This window comes from Galleria mellonella, unplaced genomic scaffold (genome assembly GCF_026898425.1).
Source record: "Galleria mellonella isolate WM207_F2 unplaced genomic scaffold, CSIRO_AGI_GalMel_v1 utg37, whole genome shotgun sequence".
Lineage (NCBI taxonomy): Eukaryota > Metazoa > Arthropoda > Insecta > Lepidoptera > Pyralidae > Galleria > Galleria mellonella.
Genome location: NW_026442087.1, coordinates 875,371 through 896,978, shown reverse-complemented (window position 1 = coordinate 896,978; position 21,608 = coordinate 875,371). Strand labels below are relative to the sequence as shown.

Genomic DNA, 21,608 nt, shown 5'->3' with positions numbered 1-21,608 from the left:
CCTTGTGATGGATAGGATCTTGTGAATTTTTGTTGTGTTTGGGCTTGTTTAATTTGTATTGACAAAAAATATATTGTGATGCCCAGTCTGATTATGAAGCCTAAAAGCTATCACAACTTGTTTTTAAAAAGTTTTTAAATGATTTGTTTACGATTCCTTTTATAGTGCTACTTTTAAAGCACACGAGTTTCCGTATTTTAAGCTTTTGATAAAGTAGAATCTCGATTATCCGAATATTCGATTATCCGGACGTCGCGGTTCTAATTGTCGATTTATAAATGATATTAATTGAGTAAATATGTATTATATAATCCATTATCTTTACAGCTCATAATTTTTTACATCGTATTGTCTAAATGACGTGTGTAAAACCCTTTTAATAAATATTAAAATTTAATTATGTATTGTTTAATTTGACTTTGTAATCGATTATCCGGATTTTCGATTATACGATATATCCCTGGTTTTATTTGATTCGAATAATCAAGATTTTACAGTAATTTATAATATAGTGGGATAATACAATAGATTCGTTTGGACGATTTATTACATTTGGTTTTGGGCTTGTTATTAGTCAAATTTTATTCAAAAAGATTTACTTAATTCGTTAGTAACAGACCGAGAGGGTTAATTTCACTTAAGATATCTAGTAAAATATAGTAATTTCATAAAAAAATTAATACTTAATTTAGTTTTTCTTAGGCAGTGCATTGAAGGATAAAATATATTTATCATGTCAACCAATTTCAAATATATAACTAAAAGGAATGTAATTATGTACTCAAGAAGTAATTTAGTAATAATTTATTTTTTATAAATAACATAAATATAAATACTCAGTACGTATTTTTTTAAATTAGTGAAAATATTAAAAACAAAGTAAAATATTGAGTCATCTTTTTTTTATACCACACTAGGAGGGTAGGGGTGGTGCGCGTTGCTAATTAATTTTGAAAAATATATATATATATATATATATATATATATATATATATATATATATATATATATATATATATATATATATATAATAGCTACCACCTTTTTCTTTTTTCCTCTAATCAATGGTTGTCTGGTAGAGATATTTAAAGAATAATACAATAAAGAATAAATAAATAAATAAATATCAAATTGAAAACAGATAGTTTTAGAGAAATGGCGTCACAAAATAGGCCTTATTGTTTCTTACGGAATAATATTTTATTAAATCGAGAGTGAATTGGGACCGATATTATAGTGGAGATCAGAGGAAGCTAACTAGAAGCGAGGCCAACCAATCTATGTGTAGTTACGATGCCAATAGTTGCCATGCTTGGCAGGCGGATTGGCAACCGTAGTTAAGTTTGGAGATGTTTGAAGAGGGACGCTGTGGCTCTTTCCACTTCCTCCCTTAGTTGCCTCTTACGACACTAACGAGAAAGGAAGGGCTGGCCTTTTCTATACCGGGACCACACGGCTGTATTCATAGAGTTAAAATAATTAATACCATAATTCTATAATAACAAAAAAGAGACTGTGCATACAATGGGGTCGATTCTATGGCATCGTCCACTAAACCTATCTCTTGCATGGCTGTTTCGGTTTAATATGAAGTCATTATATCAGCCATGAATTGTCCACTGCTAAACATAGGTCTCTCTCATAAGGGGGATTTTGCCAGTAGTTGTCACACTTGGCAGTTAGGCTTAAGATGAGATATGGCAGTGAAATTAGAGGGTAGCTTACAAGAAGGCATAATATCTCATATCACAGTTAACATAATTTCTTCTGTTATTACCATGGTGTTGTGAATCTATAGATAATGGTCATCAGATTTCGTCAGGTGAGCCATCAGTTTGATTACGATTTTTGTATGTGAAATAGAGATAGGTAATAATATCTGTCACGCCTTCTCCCATTAGGGTAGGGAGAAACAATGGAACGTATAAGTAAAATAAAATATATAGATACTGTATACTGTAGTTGTAATATCTGTATATTATGGATACCCAATAACAGATATATTAAATATCAGAGATCCAATATATAATATCGAAAAGAGTATGGATGTCTAACTGGTATGAGCGATATTGAAATGCGTGATGGCCATTTTTTTCGCCATCAATAGGTCCATAGGAACCCAATATATAGATATCAGAGCGGTTCCAGTATCACCGATATTAAATGAAAAGCGCTCAGTATATAGTTGCGTATTAAAAAAAGTAATTACCTAACTTTATCTATTCATTAACGCAATTAAAGCTGTTATAACTATTATAAATACAGTAGGAGATATTGATGTTGATCCTGCTGTTTGTTTGTCCACTATAGGGAGCGGTGGTAGCTGTAATAAAGATGAAAACTTTATTATAAAAAATATATATGAAAATATTTTTTATTATTGAAATATTTTTTTTAATACGTCATCATCATTAATCATCATTATACCAGCCATTATCCGTCCACTGCTGGATATAAGCCTCCCCCATAGACTGCCATAAGGCAAGATCCTGAGCCACCTGCATCCACTGACTCCCTGCAATGCATTTCAGATTGTCACTCCATCTATTGGGAGGTCGTCTTACACTGCGTTTGTCTGTACGGGTTCGCCAGTCAAGAATCATTCTTCCCCATCGGTTGTCGGTTCTTTGAGCTATTGACAAGCCCATAATAATAAATCATACGTTTTATAAATATAAAAAATTCACACCAACACTCTGCGGGAATCGAACCTACGGCTATTAAAAGGTACGCCGGTATGTTAAAATACTACATTATCAAAAATATTAAGTACCAAAATATAAGTATTTATGGTATGGCCAGTAAAACAAATTCAGTCAAAATAAAAAAAAAAAAAATCTTATTTCCTATTCCTCTGTCTGCTATTGACTTCTAATAGCGAGGAGGTTTGTCCCTATTGCTATCAATATATCAAGTCGACCTCCACGCGGTTCCCCCTGGAAACTATCGTAACTAATTTATCGTTGAATTAGTCACGATTGGCTAACTGACTTGTCTTTTCATCCTCACCAATCATCCTTCACTGGTGCCAGTGTATACCGATAGCGCAGGCGGGGTCAACATTCCATTATCATCCATTAAAAAAATAGCGAAGAAAGGTCGAAAGTATGTTTAGAAAAAAAAAAACGATGAATGATACATACATACATACATATCTGTCACGACTGTCTCCTATTATGGTAGGCAGAAACAATGGAACGCCAAATGCATCGATTCAAACAAACCTCTTTCGATGAATGATAAGATTGTATATTCCAAACTCACCGTGGTGGAAGTGGTAGTGGACCTGATGGGCATGGGTCTCGGCTCACCCTTTGGGAGCTTCATCAGGAATCTATTCTCTTCACGTCTGAAATAAATAGAAATGACTTTTGTAATTTGTCTCAAACAACCCAAAAAAAAAAAGAAAAACAAAAATAATATAACAAAGCATTGAAAAAAAGTAAATTCCTTTTACTTTCGCTTGTCTGCTGCAGAACATAGGCCTGTCCCTAATTGGTAAGTTCTGCTAGTAGTTGCCACGCTTGGCAGGTAAATTGGCAACCGCAGTTACGCTTTGATAACCAAAGTTTTAAGAAGTTTTAAAAAGGACGCTGCCGCCCGTCTCTAGACCATCTTTTCGTGTGTTGTTTTAAGTTTTTTTATATCCCGTCTGTCTATTCTTATGTATGCTTAGATCCTTAAAACTACGCAACAGATTTTGATACAGTTATTTTTAATAGATAATTTGATTAAAGAGAAAGGTTTATATGTATAATACATGCATAATATAGTGAAGAAACACTGATAATTTTAGAGGTTTCTAATGTGATATGATGTAATGTGCACCCGTGCGAAGCCGGGGCGGGTCGCTAGTTAAAAATAAAATTAAGCAAAAACATTGGGAAAGAAGTACACTTACAATCTTTGTTCGACCATAAGTCGATCGTCTTTCTCGAATGCGTTCATCGGATGAACGCCGAAGTATCCGTTCGTTTTCAATAACATACGATAACATGCCTCGCGAATGTCCGGATCGATTCTGGAAATGTTAATGATTAAAGTTTTGATGATTTAAGACGTTCAATTCAGTAAACTCGAGTTTAAAAAACAGAAGGATACTTAAAGTGGTAATTTTAACTGATAGTAAATTTTATTACATTTTATTTTTTAACTTTTTTTTTTATACATAAGTTTTATTTAATCTTAAGTCCCGTATGATGAAATGATATCGAAGGAACTCTATGTCCGGTGGGTAATGACTCTTTTGATGATACTTTAAATGACAATCAGACAGACGGTTCACCTGATGAAATGCCAACTCTCACCAATGGACATAAATTACACCACGGATAAGCTTGTTTGCCATTCCAAGTTGCATCAACTTAGAATAGCATTTTATTTACTGTACCAGCCATTAGCTGTCCACTGCTGGACATAAGTCTTCCCTATAAGGGGAGTTTTGCCACTAGTTGCCACGCTTGGCAGGCCGGTTGACAATCGCAATTAGGCCTGTGGAGATGTTTTAGGTGGGACACTATTGCCCATCCTTCGACTTTCCCTTAGTCGCCTCTTACGACGATGAACATTTTACTTTATTTATGTGTGTGTATATATATATATATATATATATATATATATATATATATATATATATATATATATATATATATATATATATATATATATATATATATATATATATATATATATATATATATATATATATATATATATATATATATATATATATATATATATATATATATATATATATATATATATATATATATATATATGTATCACATCTCCATATTTAGAACTAACAGATTTTTTCATCGTGCGCCCACCACATTGTTTATCATACACTCCTCTCCATCCAAAGCTTGCCTGAAAGAAATCGCTTTTAGCGATAAGCCCATTGTTTTCTCACTGTGATTATTTCTTGTAATTATTTATATTTATAATAAGTTGACTATTGTAATCTTTTAAAGGAAACAATAAAGAGTATCTATCTATCTATATATCTTGATGGAACAAAGATACCCAAGCAGATGATATTTGTTCAAACTCTCCTACTGATGATTTTTTAAAATGATTAATAATCGTAATATGTTATTAAGTTCCTGACCTCATTCCATTTCTTCTGTACTGCTCGTAAGTATACTGCAGCCGTTGTCTGCAGGGCTCATACTGTAGAGCGCACGCCAGCGATACCACGTTGCTGCGGAACAAACGGCTGGTGCCGTCTTGTTCTATATTATCTGATATTATGTTGTATATTGGTGCTATTTTCCTTCGCATGAACTCCTGCGCACAGTTAACAAAGAAACCTGAATATAACCATAATATAATCATATAATGCAAATAAAGTATACTTATTCATTCATTCATAAAGATGGCAAGCATACAACCCTAATTATATATATATATATATATATATATATATATATATATATATATATATATATATATATATATATATATTGATATCAGTTGTAAATTTATCCACAAAAAAAACGAGCTAGAAGGTACTTTTTTTTATACAACTTAGAATGGCAAACAAGCTGACGGCCCACTTGATGGAAAGTGCTAACCGTCGCCTATAGACATGAGCAGTACCATGGACATAACAGAGTATACTGTTTCGCCCATGATACCCCCCATGCGTTGCCATTCCTGAGGACTCAGGTATTATTCCTCTGTACCCAGTAAATTCACGCCACGGTACTAGGACAGGACGTTATGTTTCTGCCAAATTTCATGTATAAACATTCAACTATTGTTATTATTATGATTTATACTTATAAATACCTTATTTATAAATGTGTAAGTTTTATAGTCTTACACATTTAGAAGTAAGGTATTTATAACTAATTAATTTATCTAACTACCCCAATTCTATAATATTAATTTATAAATAACATTAATAATTATTGTACTGTAGAATATGTTTTCGACACAATGTATATTGTTATGAAATAAAATAAATAAAAAGAAAACAAATATATAAGTATGAATTACAATTTTATGTTACATAACGATCTTCAATATCACTAATTTACCTTCCATTCTTCATACAAAATTTTCGTCATATTACATCTAGCATTTTCTGTCTTTAGTAGTTCGAATCCTGCTATTGCAGACTCCCAAACGGCAGGGCTTCGTTCATTATGCAGATAGTCGAGTATTTCCATAGCCAGGTCTTGGTTTATATCCCCGGACACATATAAAGCAAAGGCATCGTTGACTAACTGAAAATATAGTAAGTTGATTTAAAGTGTCTTTTTTTTATATAATATTAAAATCATAAAATATTTTTTAAACAAATTAAAAATACACAAATATACAAAAATACTAAATTAGACAAAAATGAAAGAGAATAACGAGCTGATGATTTATAAAAATAAATAAATAATTTAAAGTTTTATTTTATTTATTTATTTAAAGTAACACCAACAGCATATTGCATTATAACATATATAACAAACATTAAATATAATACAATATTAATGCACATGCCTATTATAGGTATTCACAGCATTCACTTTAACATAATTATATACAGTACGAGAAAATGAAGTAATAAATTTAATGAATTAAATAACACTAGACTACAAATGTTTAAAAGTTGCGTTATTAGTTATAGAAATATACATGTAACCTAAGTTGTGAGCAATATCAGTAAATAGAATTACGAGTATAAGTTGTAATATAAAAAAAGGAACAAAATTTTTCCTTGATTTTTGATACAAAAAGAATAGAAAAAATTATAGAATATATAGGTAAATAGACTAGATATATAAATAAACAGGTAAATAGGTAAATAAATAAATAAATCAACAAATAAATATATTTTAAAGGAAAATATATCTATGTTACTTACTTGTGCTCTAGTCAGTTCATCAATTGAATTATGGTCTTCATTCAAAGTCTTCGCTATAAGCTTCCACGTGTACACATCGTAGTTCACTCGATAATATCCTGTAAAAATATTTTAAATTTTAACATTTTAAATTTTTCAAATACATTTTTTTTAATTCTAAATTCCTAAGATAAAAAAAAATGGTCACAAGGTACCAACAGTGTAAGAATTTAATGTTTTTTATAATTAATAAACCGTAATCTATTATTATAAAAATATCCAATTGGCGGTGAAATAAGACTACGGTAAAACAATAATAATAATAATGAAATACTATAAATAAATTTATTTCGCATTATCTTATTTGATCATCATTTATCTATTAAACATCCGCTTGTATCTTTGATCTTTTTTAGTACTATACTCATAATTTATACAGCTTAATAATAATAATAAGTTACAGGGTACAGAGGAATAACATCTCAGAAATGACAACGCATAGGAAGTATCATGGGCGAAACAGTATACCTATTCTGTTATATACATGGTACTGCTCATGTCTATAGGCGACGGTTACCACTTTCCATCAGGTGGACCGTTAGTTTGTTTGCCATTTTAAGTTGTATAAAAAAAAAACTTAATATTAATTTTACTATTTTTCAATTTTTACACAAATTCTCATCTCCCCTCTTAAGGAGAGGAGATGGCAACTAACCCCCGACAGAAGCACAGTCGGCCGGAGTTCAGAACCCCAGGGAGAGAAACCGGCGTACAATACGTAAAATACATAATACATAAAAGGAGAAGAAATCAATAGACATCTGCAATAATACAGGTCCTTAGTAAACACTTCTCTCTGACTACCTAGTGATTTTATGAATTACATCATACAAAAATACAAATGCAAATACTTAATCTATATTCACGGCGAGTAGAGATACTTGGTATGAATATAAATTGCATACAGTAGGATATAATAGTTTTGTAGATTTGTAAAAATTTTGTTCGCCGTGTAGTGTCGCGGCCCAGATTGGGTCCTCCCTTCTTTTTCCATGGGTGTCGTAAGAGACGACTAAAGGAACTTAAAACATCACCAAATACTAACAACGGTTGTTAACGCGCCTGCCAAGCGTGGCAACTATTGGTAAAACCTCTCTTTATGAGGGCCACTTATGTCCAGCAGTGGACATTTAACGACTGATATGATGATTATTACTGGCATAGAACAGGCCACCCCGTGGGTGTCGTAAGAATTCACTAATGGAGGGCGAGGGATGGGCAGCAGCGTCCCTCTTAAAACATCTCCAAAGCCTAACTTCGGTTGCCAACCCAACTTTAATTGGGTTGGCAACACTCCTCTTTATTGGCTTATTCAGCAGTTAAAAAGTTGAAATAATAATAAATGACGATTATTTGTACAAAAACTATCCTGAAACTGTAACTAGGAGCAATTCAGTAACATTCCAATACAATTATTCTTGACATTGAACAGTCAAAGCCGCTATAGGAAGTACCTATACATTATGCATTCAAAGATGTAAATGTAACTAATTGACGCATACTGCGCTAAGCGGTCGCGCGTGGGCTCAGTTCAAAAATAAATTATTTTATAGCAGTACACCGACCAAGGACTCGACATTGTCGTAAAATACATATATTGCATACAATACTCATGCAGTCAGTTTTAAATGTAATATAACTTTTGAATAAATATATTCAGTGTTATTTTATCCGATTTAAAAAAAGGAAGACTGATTCGGAATTTGTTTATCTATTAGATTAGTCGCATAGAAATTTTATTAAAACCGGTTCAGTAGTGAGTTTATAAATCAAAATAATTGTATTTCGAATGGCTAACAAGCTAACGAGTTATCAGGTGAAACATAGTAAAGAGATATGAATTAACTGAGATAACAATAATATACCTCATGATTTAGCAGCCTTCAGAACTTTAGAACTATATGCCTATTGTATTAAATAGAATAGGCCATCCCTTCCTTTCCCGTGGCTGTCGTAAAATGCGATTAAGAGAGAGCGAGGGATGGACAGCAGCGTCCTTCGAAGAAGAAGCCGAACTGCGGTTGTCAATTCGCCTGCCAAGTGTGGCAACTACTGGTAAAACCCCCCTAGAGAGAGAGTTATGTTCAGCAGTGGACAGTTAAAAGCTTATATGATGATGATGACGATGATACCGAAACATAACAAGACGTATTGTTGTCAGATGACAAAAAAGAAGGATCTATACAATTTACTAACCAGGAAAATGACTTTATTCTAAAACAGAATAACGAATAAGCGAATATATGCAGAAGAAATAGTTTCCAAGAAATAAAACAGGCACAAATATATTGTGGTGAGTGGATTCAAACAAGGAAAATCCAACTCGAATTTGGCAGTGAGACATACTCTGATGCTAATGTGACTTTGTTGACAATATAAATTATTTTTAGCGATAAAAATATTTACAAATAATGCCTCGAAATTGAAAAGCTCAAGTACAAAATTGGATTTATCCCCGACAGAACACAATCATGTCAACTTAGATTTTATAAATAGAGTGTCTCCATACAAATGTTTCGAGAAAAACGGGTCATCTTTTTTATATAATTTTACATGATAAATAGTTATGAGTGATTCCTTTATAACTTCTATATTTATTTTGTCTTATAATTTCTATATCTTTTTAATGCGTAAACACTTATTTTATTTATTAAATAATACGCCAACATATACTGTATGCATAAGTATATAGAACACTAATAAAAAAACAAGTCGGCTAATTTGATAATTAGCTGACAAAAAGTTGACCCGTTTTTGAAGCTTGATACTATGGTTTATGCTATACAATCTAAGCATGTCAAATTGTCTAGGATGAGTGTGTCTCTAAACATCACAGCTTATTTAAAATATATTATTAATTAAAAAAAAATTATAGTTCATTCAGCAAACATTAAAAACACTTACAAAAAAGGTTCAACAGATTAAAATAATAGGAAAGTGATGATATTACGCAATGTTTGCCGAAATGGTCCCCGCTCAGCATTATGTTGCAATCGAGCTGATTTTTAGCTGGAGCCCTTCGAGTAGGGCTTAATTAATCAATTTTTTTTTTATGTAAAGTAGAAAGGCAAACAATCTTACAGCCCACCTGATGGAAAGTAGGAATCGCCGCCTATAGACATGGGCAGTACCATGGACATAACAGAGTATACTGTTTCGCCATGATGATGACATGACATGATCTGTGATTGATTAATTGATTGGTTAAGAAGACGTAGTACAAAATTATTCATGTAGATCTTGACACTGACATTTTTTAATTAAATAAAAGATCATACCTGAAGAATTTCTGTTTAGAATTATCCATCCACCATTCAGGTTCTCGCGGAAACTGTAAGTCTGTCTGCCAATGGTGAAACGCGGCTGGTAACAATTGTAGCAGTTCTGATTGTGTTGCATTATGTAAGAGATAGGAATCAGATAGTCCGACTCACGACGTCTGTCTATAAAGCTGAAATATCTCTGTAATATAAAAATAAATTATTATTTCTCAAGTATGCTTGGAAATGTGAGCATTATTTTGACAATATTCTTCAAGATAAATCAAAATTGCCGTACTGGCCATATACTCGTACATGCGGGCAGCGGCCGGCAAAAGTTGTATAAAAATCCATATCTGTCGTGTTTTGCGGCCAGATAAATTACTATGTAAACTCATATCTGTCCTGTAATTTAAATATGGAATGACCTTTTACTTCGAAACACGGCTACCAAGGAGCTAACTAATAAAAAGTTTAATTTCAATTTCGAACTGGCTTGCAAATAGAAAGCTGTTTATTGAAAAAAAAAAAACAAAAGAACATTATGGCGCGTGAAAAATTATTATTGCTCGTTATTCGTCATTGAACTTAAAAAGTAAAATTGCGTTTTTGATTTCCGCGCATTGTTTAAGAAAAGTACTATACAAGCCTTGGCCACAACTAGGCATTGATGGACTCACGTATGTGTGCCTTGGCTACGTCTCGGCCCACATTTGCACGTTCGTCCACCAATGCTTCAGTTGCTGGCCGCTGCAGTGATGTACTATTTTTTATATTATAATTTATTATCGAAAATTTATTGTAATTGGAGTAAGAACAGTAAGAGCGTAAAACTATAAGCCAAATCTTTTTGTAATATGGATAAAAACATATTACACCGACCCCAAATAATAATTGGGATAAAGGTAAGAAAATAATAATGATGATATAGAAAATATAAGTTTTTACTCCCATTGGAGGGGAGGGGGATCGTTGCCAGTAGTTGCCATGCTTGGCAAGCGGATTGATAACCGCGGTCAGGCTTTGTTGATAGTTATACGCTGCTGTCTATCCCTCGCCCTTCCTTCGTCCCCTCTTACGACACCCACAGAAAAGAAACGAGTGGCCTATGCTATGCCGGGACCACACGGGGTAATTTACCTAAATGATCGCGTTAAATCCTGTCTCTTATAAAATATAAAAAGAAAATATTTAAACAAATAGGTTTATACTTAGTAAGATAACTATTATAATTAATTATAACAAGTACATATATATTTTTCTGTAAAATATAATAATGTATTAACCTGATTCAATAGAACTCTATCATCTGAATTGTCTCTCAGAACTTGCACGTCTACCACCGGATACCCTGGATGGTGGAACCAAGAGGATAGCACTCTTGATGCTGTCGATCCATTAAAAAACTGAAGTTCGCATTCCACTGTTTCAAAATCTAATTTTTCGTAAAAATCTTTCAAGGAAATAAACTTTCCCCTCCTGTAAAGGAATTGTATTTAAAATTGTCTATAATAAACATCGTATTCATATTTATAATATCTCTCTCTCTCTCTCTCTCTCTCTCTCTCTCTCTCTTATACACATATCAAAACTATTTTTACCCGCGACTTCGTTCGCGTCACTAGAATATATTCACTAATCAGTTTAAAAAATAGTCTATGTCCTTTTCCATCGCATATAGTACGTGTATATCAAATTTTAAAATAATTACTTAAGCCTTTAAGGCATTAAAAGGTAACAAACAAGCTCACTTCCACATTTATAATATTTATGTAAGATTTAAAGATTAGTGTAAAACTCATTTCTATATGTGTAGTTTAAGAAAAAAAAAACAGAAAGAAAGTAAGAAAGACAGAAAAAAAAGAAATTTAGAAAAAAAAAGAGACATAAAGAAAGACGGAGAGAAAGAAAGAAAGAAAAAGTTCTAAGTTCACCTAAACTCTTACCTCGAATTAATATACTTCACTAAAGCCTGATGAAACTTCTCTGACCCGATCCAATTTTCCACCATCCACAATATTGAGGCTGTCTTCATCGTCACCAGATTCTTGTACCTTGACGGGATCTCTATGGCTAAAGTATTATTGAAACTAGCTAAAGCCGGTGTACTCCGATGCCAGTCTGTCTCCATAGCTTTGATTTTCATTTCTAGACCGTATTTAGCTATTTCTTGATTATAGGTCGTGTGCCGATGTTGCTGATTGTACTGAAACAAAAAGATAATTAAAAACTTTTGCTTATAAATAAAAAAACTATAAATAACATAACTACTACCAATTATTTCACAAAACCAGGTATTTTGATTTAAAAATAGAACTACGAAACCAATTTTGGTAAAATTTCTACAAGAATAAACTGTAAGTATATCCTTTCAGATAAAAAAATAATTTTCCAAATCGGTTTAAAACTGACGGAGTTATGAATTGACAAATATATATAAAAATACGACCGAATTGAGAACCTTTTTTGTTTTGAAGTAAATTCAAAAATATAATCATGAATTTAAAATTTATAAACAAACTAATGAGTCAGTCTACTCAAATTTAATTTCTCATAAACGTGAATACAATACCTGTGCCAAGAAATAGTATGCCAAGTAAGTAGCGACGCCTTCTTTAAACCATTCTTCCCTCCATCTTGTCCGTTCAGTTTCCCCAGGGTTTCCCAGCCATATTCTACATAACTGTTGTGCTAATTCGAAATTCATTCGATTAATCTGCTTAATACTGGAGTATTCTTCCCTACAAGCTAATCGGTTTGCCCTGGAAAAAATATTTATTTATTTATACAAAAATAATAAATACAGTGAGTTATTAATATCTATTTTCTTTTTATATATAAAATTTACATTAAATATTGACAAATATAGGACATTTAAATGTCAACTGGCATTTTTAAACCGTAATTAGAATTTTTTAACAGAACAAATATAGCACTGAAATCTTGGTGATAGTAAGTAGACACCACAGTCTTCAATATTTGCCAGGAATTTAAATGGATGGATGTATGAATGGATTAATGGATGGATTAATGAATGGATGAATAAACGAATTAATTAATGAATAGTTGAACGAATGAATAGATTTATTTGCACACACAGTCCGATATACATTGTTGATGGCACAGTAGATTCAGCTGGCAGCACTATCGTATGCTTTTTAACAGTAGGTAGGCAATTTTTTTATACAACTTAGAATGGCAACCAAATTGACGTCTCACCTGGTGAAAAGTGGTAACCGACACCTATAGACATGAGCAGTACCATGGATATAATAGAGTTTTCTGTTTCGCTCATGATACCCTGTAAATTCACTGCCATATCTTACTGCTAAACGGAAACACAACCATGTAAACATAACTGCTTTACAGTAGAAACACGAATGGGACAGAGGTGCCCAAGCAAAAGACTTTTGTACGAAGTCTCCCACAACTTATACTTAATATCTATATCTATAGCTGCTGTACAATCACAATAATTATGATATAATTATAATTCAGTTATTATTACTAATTCACTAATTCAGTTTATTATTATATTAGTTCTCATTAATCAAAGCATTTACTATTGAAGTCGCTCGTTTCTTGCGAAGTAATGCGAGTATATATGTATATTCTTGCTTATATATAAGGTAAACGATGATAATAAGTACTATCTATAAATAAGCCGTTGCATATGGTTCACGTTCTCGTACAAGTAAACAAAATACATCAGCTGTTTTGGTCGGAATTATATCGGTTCACATAAAATATTTGGCCTTGTGTGTTTCGTAATAAATAGCCGAGTGTTTCACGCTTGACAGACGCGAGACGACTGTTCGAACGCCGAATTTGGAGAATCAACTAACTTACTTGTCTACTATATATGGCTCTGATCTATAATATCGTATTACTCATTGCTTTCTACGACTTTGTTACCATGGAGTTAATATTTTGGAAATAACTAAAACGTTATAAATATAGAAACATTATTGAATTTATTATTATTAGAGAGCAGTGAACTGTGATTAGGTGCTAAATGATGTAGACACGGAATTTTGCAAAGCAAAATGTATTAACAGGGACCAAACAAGAAAGAAGCAGAAGTTGTCAAATACAAAACTGAAATCACAAATAAAAACATATTTAAAATAAACACACACAAAAAAATATATAATAAAATTTAAAGAGTTTGCATCGGCCATTCGCCAATTATTATTATAGAAATATAGAAATGCATTGATTTTTTTATTACTTTTTAACGTAGCATCATACTCAATTGTTTCCTAATAAGAAAAATCTTAATCTTCTTTTTCTTTCTTTCACTTCTGCTGCTATAGCCACAGAATACTATATTCTGCACGTAATTTGCAGCTTCACATTTAAATATTATTATACAACGGCTTTACTACAAAGAATGTTTAAAACATTATTTATCTAAAATAACTATTAACCCAACTCTATTTAAATCATGAATGATTGTTTGGAAAGTATAACGATGTATATTTGTACATAATTCTACGTATCGAAATGGATAGATATTATAATAAAAAATATTATTTCGAACACCTTTATTTGTTAAAAACTTTCTTGTTTATATGTAAAAAGATATAACGCTTTTGTAGTATGTCATCTAAACATATACTGAACACTATCTATTTTATGTTAAACCTTTTTATAGTAAAACGGATAATCTTTAAAGTCTAGTTTAAATTATCAGTACATAATTACATTATTTGTTTATTAATATAGGCAATACTAGTTGTGGAGTGTCTGTAGATCTAAAAAAGTATCTGATTATTTAGTTACATGTTGGTGACAAAACTTTTTTTTTAAATATTAAATTAGAAACTCATTTGATTCCAGTCTCGCTTAATCTTAACTGATAATGAGGTCATCATCGTCATTATCTCAGCTACAATTCGTCCACTGTTGAACATAGGTCTTCCCCATAAATTGCCATAAAGAACGGTCCTGAGTCACCTGCATCCGCTGACTCCCCTTAAACTTAGGTTTAAGGCGTTACACTCAAATTCATTAATACCTATTTACTTTAGATTTGAAATAACTATATATAAAGGGCACATATTATCACTTATTCACTTATTGAACAAAACCTATAACACACCAAACGATTACTTGAATGACAAATATGGATTGTCTTAGTCGATCATGCACAGGCTTTTAACGATCATATCATTTTATACATAGTACATTTAAATAAATAGACATAATGTTAACAGAGATTTAAAATAGTAACTATTGAATTTCTTGCTGATTCTTCTAAACATATAAAAACCTTCCAAACGTTGCAGTAGATTAAAAAAAAATGACAATTTAAAAGTACTTGTGAACAAATATATTTGAATAAAGATGATTTAAGTTTGATGCTATAAATTCTTCAACTTACCGATAAGTAAGAAGATTCCAGCTGCCGACTTCGTACCCGTCGATTTTCTCCGACGGTACTGCTATTATATTGATCGGCCCATTTGCTAATGGCCGATCCACTGCTGCGTATTTGTGGATCAAATTAATCATATCCACACCATAATTGAGTACGCATCGGTAATTCTCCAGTTCGTGTTCTGGTGCCCAGACCACTAGTGTGTCCTTGGTATTCTTGGATGGTTTCTTTATATTCGAAAAATCGGAAATGTGTAAGCCAATCTCGTTCAATTTTACTTGAGGTGAAGGGGTATAGTAAACTATGACACTTTGGTCTTGCATACTGTAACAAAGTTAACACAGCATTTATAACAAACTAGTAATCCGACCCGACTTTACATGTATGAATAGAATTTTCGAAAATTATATATAACCTATGTCATTCGCTGATTAAATAGCTTTTTTTATACCACGGAGGTGGCAAACAAGCATACGGCTCACCTGATGGTAAGCGGTTACCGTAGCCTATGAACGCCTGCAATACCAGAGGTATTACACGCGCGTTGCCGACTCGAAAAAACCTCTTTACCCCCCTTTTGAAGAACTCCATGCTGTAGTCTCTTGGGCTCGGCGGGGACCATTACCTGATGTTCGTGAGAGAAAACAACTTTGAAACCGCGTTGTACGTGACCATTTAGGCTGTAAGGTATGAGGGTGAACTCCCTGTCGATGGCGGGCCGTACGATGATAGAAAGTGGCCGTAGGCACAGGCAGCTTTCTATAGGTGAAAGATTTTTTGAAATTGGTTGCAAAGTTTTTCAGTTTATCCATTACAAACGAACAATCAATCAAACATTTCTTCTTTGTATTATTAGTATAGATAGATTAGACAGAGAGAGAATTCTTGGCTTCCATCCGTAAATACAATCCATAGCATAGCATTATATTGCATAGCATAGCTTCGTGTGTTATCCATTTATGTTATAAATTTGTAATATTTTTAATATAGTGGTATAAAAAAAAAACTAACATTACAAATTGTATAAATGCAAACAATTTTTTTTAGCTCTTGGCACCTTAGCAACACAACCAAATGTTATTAAATTTATATTTGCGATGATTCCAGTCAATCAACAGTCTCAGCCAAGCGGATAGAGTCCCAGGTAAACACTAGTGGTATGTAACTTATGCCAATGTTTTTCAATATAAATTTATACATTAGGACTCCAAATAAAAATGTAGCTAGAGACAGACTATATGCAATCAGTTTTAAAGCCAGTTTTAAATAATAATAAAATTATTTATTTCAAACGTCAAGGATCATCATAAGTTTACGTTACTTCAATCACAATTAATAAATATAAATTATATACATGAAATATATCTGAAAAAATCTATATATCTATTGTAAAGTTATATATATATATATATATATATATATATGTGTGTATATATATAAAACTTATTTTAAGATTTTTATTATTCCATCGTTCATTATATTTTATTCCCACTTTTGTTTTGTTTATTATCCATCATATGAATCAACGATACTACAACGATTCAAATACTGGCAATTTGGACATAAATGCATATTTCTCTATAACTATTAATTAACATTTATTATAGTAGGCAATATTGTTATGACGATAAATAATCAGTCCTATAAATGGAAAAGAAAACTAATGTTTCACATAAATTAAATCTATATGATTTCTATGAGTAAAAAGGAAATGTATTCCAATACTTTCCACTTTCATTTCGTAATATTTCCAAGTACTTTTTATATGGAACTTATAAAAAAATACTGCTTTCCCTTAGAGATAGTGTAGGTATCTAAATGGAACTCTATACTGGGAAATAACGGTAGAGGCTTTCTGATAGCGTAGCTGTACATTGGCTTTAGCAATAAATAATATTATGTTGTCAACTTAAAAAAAATATTGAAATAATTACTTTCACTCTAAAAGTGCATCTCTTTAAAGGATTAATTTCAAAAATTCGTAATTTAGCTGGACAAGAATACTATAATAGAAGTATAGTATATGTGTGTAATAAACAAAATAAATTACTTTTTATTCTTTATTGACAGCATTCACAAAAACTATACGGTACAAAAGACAGACTTGATGCTATATACGAGTAGCATTCTCTTTCAGTCAACATTCTTTTTTTATCTTTTTTTATACGACTTAGAATGGCAAACAAGCTGACGGCCCACCTGATGGAAAGTGGTAACCATCGCCTATACACATGAGTAGTACCATGGACATAATAGAGTATACTGTTTCGCCCATGATACCCCCCATGCGTTCCCATTCCTGAGGACTCAGGTGTTATTCCTGCTTCACGGTAGAAACACGAATGGGACAGAGGTACCCAAGCAATCGACTTTTGTACAAAGTCTCCCTCTGGTAAAATAAAAATCTAATTATGTGATGAAAAGTATTTACGTATATTAATATTAGGTATGGGTAATATGGATACCTATATATTGAATTCCTCTGGACATCGATCACGAAAAAAAGGTCATCACTCATTATGATATCGCTCATACCGGTTAGATTTTTGGATGTGTTAAATATCTGTTATCCAATTTTAATTTTTTGGTTCACTATATAGATACTGTAACTAAAATAAATTGATATTGCCATGTATTAATTAATCATCATCATCATATCTGCCTTTAACTGTCCACTGCTGAACATAAGCCTCCCCCTTAGAAGATTTTTCCAGTAGTTACCATGCATAGCAGGCGGATTGGCAACTGCAGTTGGGTTTTAGAGATGTTTTAAAAGGGACGCTGCTGCCCATCCCTCGCTCCTAATTAATACTATAATTATTAATTGCTAATCTACAATTATATATATTATATACAAATGTGTAAAAAATAAAATCTATCTAATAAATACGATAATAAAAATACTTATAAACTTCCATAGTTGAATGTTTTTATTTTTACAATTCAACAGTTTTTGAAGACGCTTATATTTCCGCTGTCAGTTAGACCTATACCATAACAACATATCCGTACAAGGCGGCAGTGCAACCGCGGGTAGGTACTAAGAATTGTGTCAATTATTGTAACCACATATGACACGTTGATACTGGACTTGATTGACTGGTTTATAGAAAATTATTAAAAACATCGCCCTTTATGTGCCTTTTATATGCGCGTATATATTTGGGTAAAGGTTCGTTACTGGTACTATTTCTGTAACAGTTTATGGTATACGTTTTATGAGTTTTGACAGATTTCAATTTAGAAAATCTCTTATACTAATCTCGCATGACTGTGAAAATAGGCAGTTACCTTATTTTACTGCATAATCTAATTATACAGTCAGACAATTACGTAATGTTTCCTAGCAATTTATCAAGAAATAGTACAGTATTGTCAATCTGACAAATTAGAGTAATTATTGGTTGAATAATATTGAAAGAACAAGGCACATAACAAATATAAACAGATGCAATTCAAGAATCATAAAAAAATAAATTATATTAAAAATTGTATTGTAGTAGGTACTTTTTTTATTAGTATTATCAATGGAAACAAATTGGTTACCTCGTCTGTATTATTTATTTATGCTGGTGTCTGGTACCAGTGAGGGACGATAGCTGAATCAAAGCAGGATGGATGATAACTGTAAGTTAACCCTCACCTGCACTATAGGTATACGCTGGAGGGACACTAGTGAGTGAGGTTTTTTTTTTGATGGGTGAAAATGGTATGGTAACTCCGCCTGCACTAACGGTATACGATTGCGGAGCACCTGTGAAGGGTGATAGATGAGAATGAAAACAGGCCAGTTAGCCCATCATGATGAATTCATCAGGAATTAACCATGATAGTTTCCAGGGAGAACCGCGAGGAGGTCGACCTGGTTGGGTATATTGCTAGCAATGGGATTGTTAGTCTTCATTACTAACAATCCCCTCCGTCCCCCCCTCCCCCCCAAAGTGAGTAAGGTTAAAGTTAGACATTAAGAATTCAATACAATGGTTTCTAGGGCCAATTACGTGATGGTCGACTTAAAAGGGTACTTCAAGGGATCTATGAGCTTACTAGTTTCCCTTCTTATTGTTCATTATTATTGTTCCTTTCGCGAACTATATCTGTCATCATTATTATCATCACATCAGACATTAACTGTTTACTGCTGAACATAGGCCTCACCCATAACAAGAGTTTTGCCAGTAGTTGCCACTTTCGGTAAACAGGTTGGCAAGCGCAGTTAAGCTTTTATGATGTTTTATGAGGGAAGTTGCTACCCATCCTACGCCCATTAAGTTCCCTTAGTCGCCTCTTACGACACCTAGAGAAAGGAAGGGTGGTCCATTCTATGCTGGGACCACACGGCAACACAATTTCTATACTGATCTAATATTGTTTTAGTATGTAATTTTTGGTGTATGTATATGGTCGTGAGGTTCCGACATAGAGTAAATCACCTTTTTCTTTCCTGTGGGTTTCGTAAGAGGCGTCTAAAGGAGGGCGAGGAGTCCTCCTTCTTAAAACATCTCCAAAGCCTAACTGCGGTTGCCAATCCGCCTGGCAAGCATGGAAACTACTAGTAAAACCCCCTCTAGGGGGGTTTATGTTCAGCAGTGGACAGTTAAAAGCTGATATGATGATGATGATGCAACTTTTACAGACTAAAAGCATCCACTTACGTTTGATTTCTTTGCTCTTTAGTTATGGTCAAGGAATTATTTACAGATTCTTCAACTATTAACGGGGTCATCATGTGTACAATGAATTTGAACACCGCTTCAAATCTTGGATTGTCGAAACAAGGGAAGAAGTATTTCGCCCTGTTAGGAGACAGTCTCGTAGTTACTGAGTACCTGAAACGAAATAAAAATCTTGTTAAGAAATAATTTAAAAACACTAAATATACTTAAATACTAAATTAATATATTGCTTTATATTTTTATTGGTAATTTCTGACAACTAACCCTTGCATATGGTTAGTTGATAGAAATTACCATGCGGTTTTAAAGTCGCTATATTATTACTACTTATTACTAGTTTTTTCCATACGCTAATAATTACATTAAATTAGTTATATTCCATAACTTCGCCCATGTGAATCAGTAAACAAAGTATCTTATGTATTATATTAGGACATAACCTACCCTTGTACCAAATTTCATTCAAATCCGTTTAGTACTTTTTGCGTGAAAGATAAACAAACATCTATCCATCCAGTGTAACAAACTTTTACATTTATAATGAAAATAATATTTTAAAATTTATTAAAAAAAAAACTCTCCTAATTTCATCATCATCTTCCTACCCTTATCCCAACTATCATTTGGGGTCGCCGTAATATGTTTAAGCTCCTAATTTAAGCTACAGTATCAACAAAGAACGTGGGTTGTACTTTATTAAAGAAAAAACATAGCAACATTTTAATAAAAAAAAAAACATCCAAAATTGCAAACTTTAAAATTTATAATATTAATGGGAATTTAAAAACTTTTTCAAAAATATTTTTCTAATTTAAGGTACATTATCAACAAATAGCATGGGCTGAATTTATTTGTATTTTTTTTAATAAAACAAAGGAAGCAAACTCTTAACATTCAGATGGTGATAGTGTGTTTAACCACTACATCAAAATGAGGTGCAGTTAAAAAGAATCTGCTATTAAAAACATCTATTAAACCATATCAAGGTCATTCGAGTTAGAACAATAGTGTACCGTGGTCGACGATGCGTGAGATTCAGTTAAAGATAGGTTAGCCGACCGTTCGAACTGATAATATCTAGGTTACTAACCTAAATGGCTGACGATCAATTAACCAATAATCTAACTTGTCATTGATTGTACATAATACTCACTCGACCTAACATTACCAGAGGGAGACTTTGTACAAAAGTCGATTGCTTGGGTACCTCTGTCCCATTCGTGTTTCTACCGTGAAGCAGTTGTGTTTGCATGGCTGTGTTTCGGTCTGAAGGGTGGGATATGGCAGTGAATTTACAGGGTACAGAGGAATAACATCTGAGTCCTCAGGAATGACAACGCATGATTCATCGGACATCATTGATAAACACAAAAACCAAGATGCAT

The 21,608-nt window shown here is 32.5% G+C and overlaps 1 protein-coding gene across 1 annotated transcript in view; it reads right to left on the bottom strand.

Annotated features, from left to right (window-relative positions):
• Positions 1-2,008: 2,008 nt before the first annotated feature.
• Positions 2,009-21,608, bottom strand: part of LOC113515678 (glutamyl aminopeptidase-like) — a 37,724-nt gene continuing 18,124 nt past the window's right edge. The window contains exons 2-13 of the mRNA XM_026899944.3: positions 20,203-20,376; positions 15,551-15,871; positions 12,737-12,926; positions 12,111-12,370; positions 11,451-11,643; positions 10,183-10,366; positions 6,866-6,963; positions 6,045-6,233; positions 5,111-5,289; positions 3,902-4,021; positions 3,265-3,349; positions 2,009-2,323 (exon numbers count right to left, since the gene is read on the bottom strand). Of these exons, the coding sequence (XP_026755745.2) occupies positions 2,216-2,323; positions 3,265-3,349; positions 3,902-4,021; positions 5,111-5,289; positions 6,045-6,233; positions 6,866-6,963; positions 10,183-10,366; positions 11,451-11,643; positions 12,111-12,370; positions 12,737-12,926; positions 15,551-15,871; positions 20,203-20,376 (2,101 nt within the window). The 3' untranslated portion in view covers positions 2,009-2,215. The remainder of the gene's footprint in view (positions 2,324-3,264; positions 3,350-3,901; positions 4,022-5,110; positions 5,290-6,044; positions 6,234-6,865; positions 6,964-10,182; positions 10,367-11,450; positions 11,644-12,110; positions 12,371-12,736; positions 12,927-15,550; positions 15,872-20,202; positions 20,377-21,608) is intronic.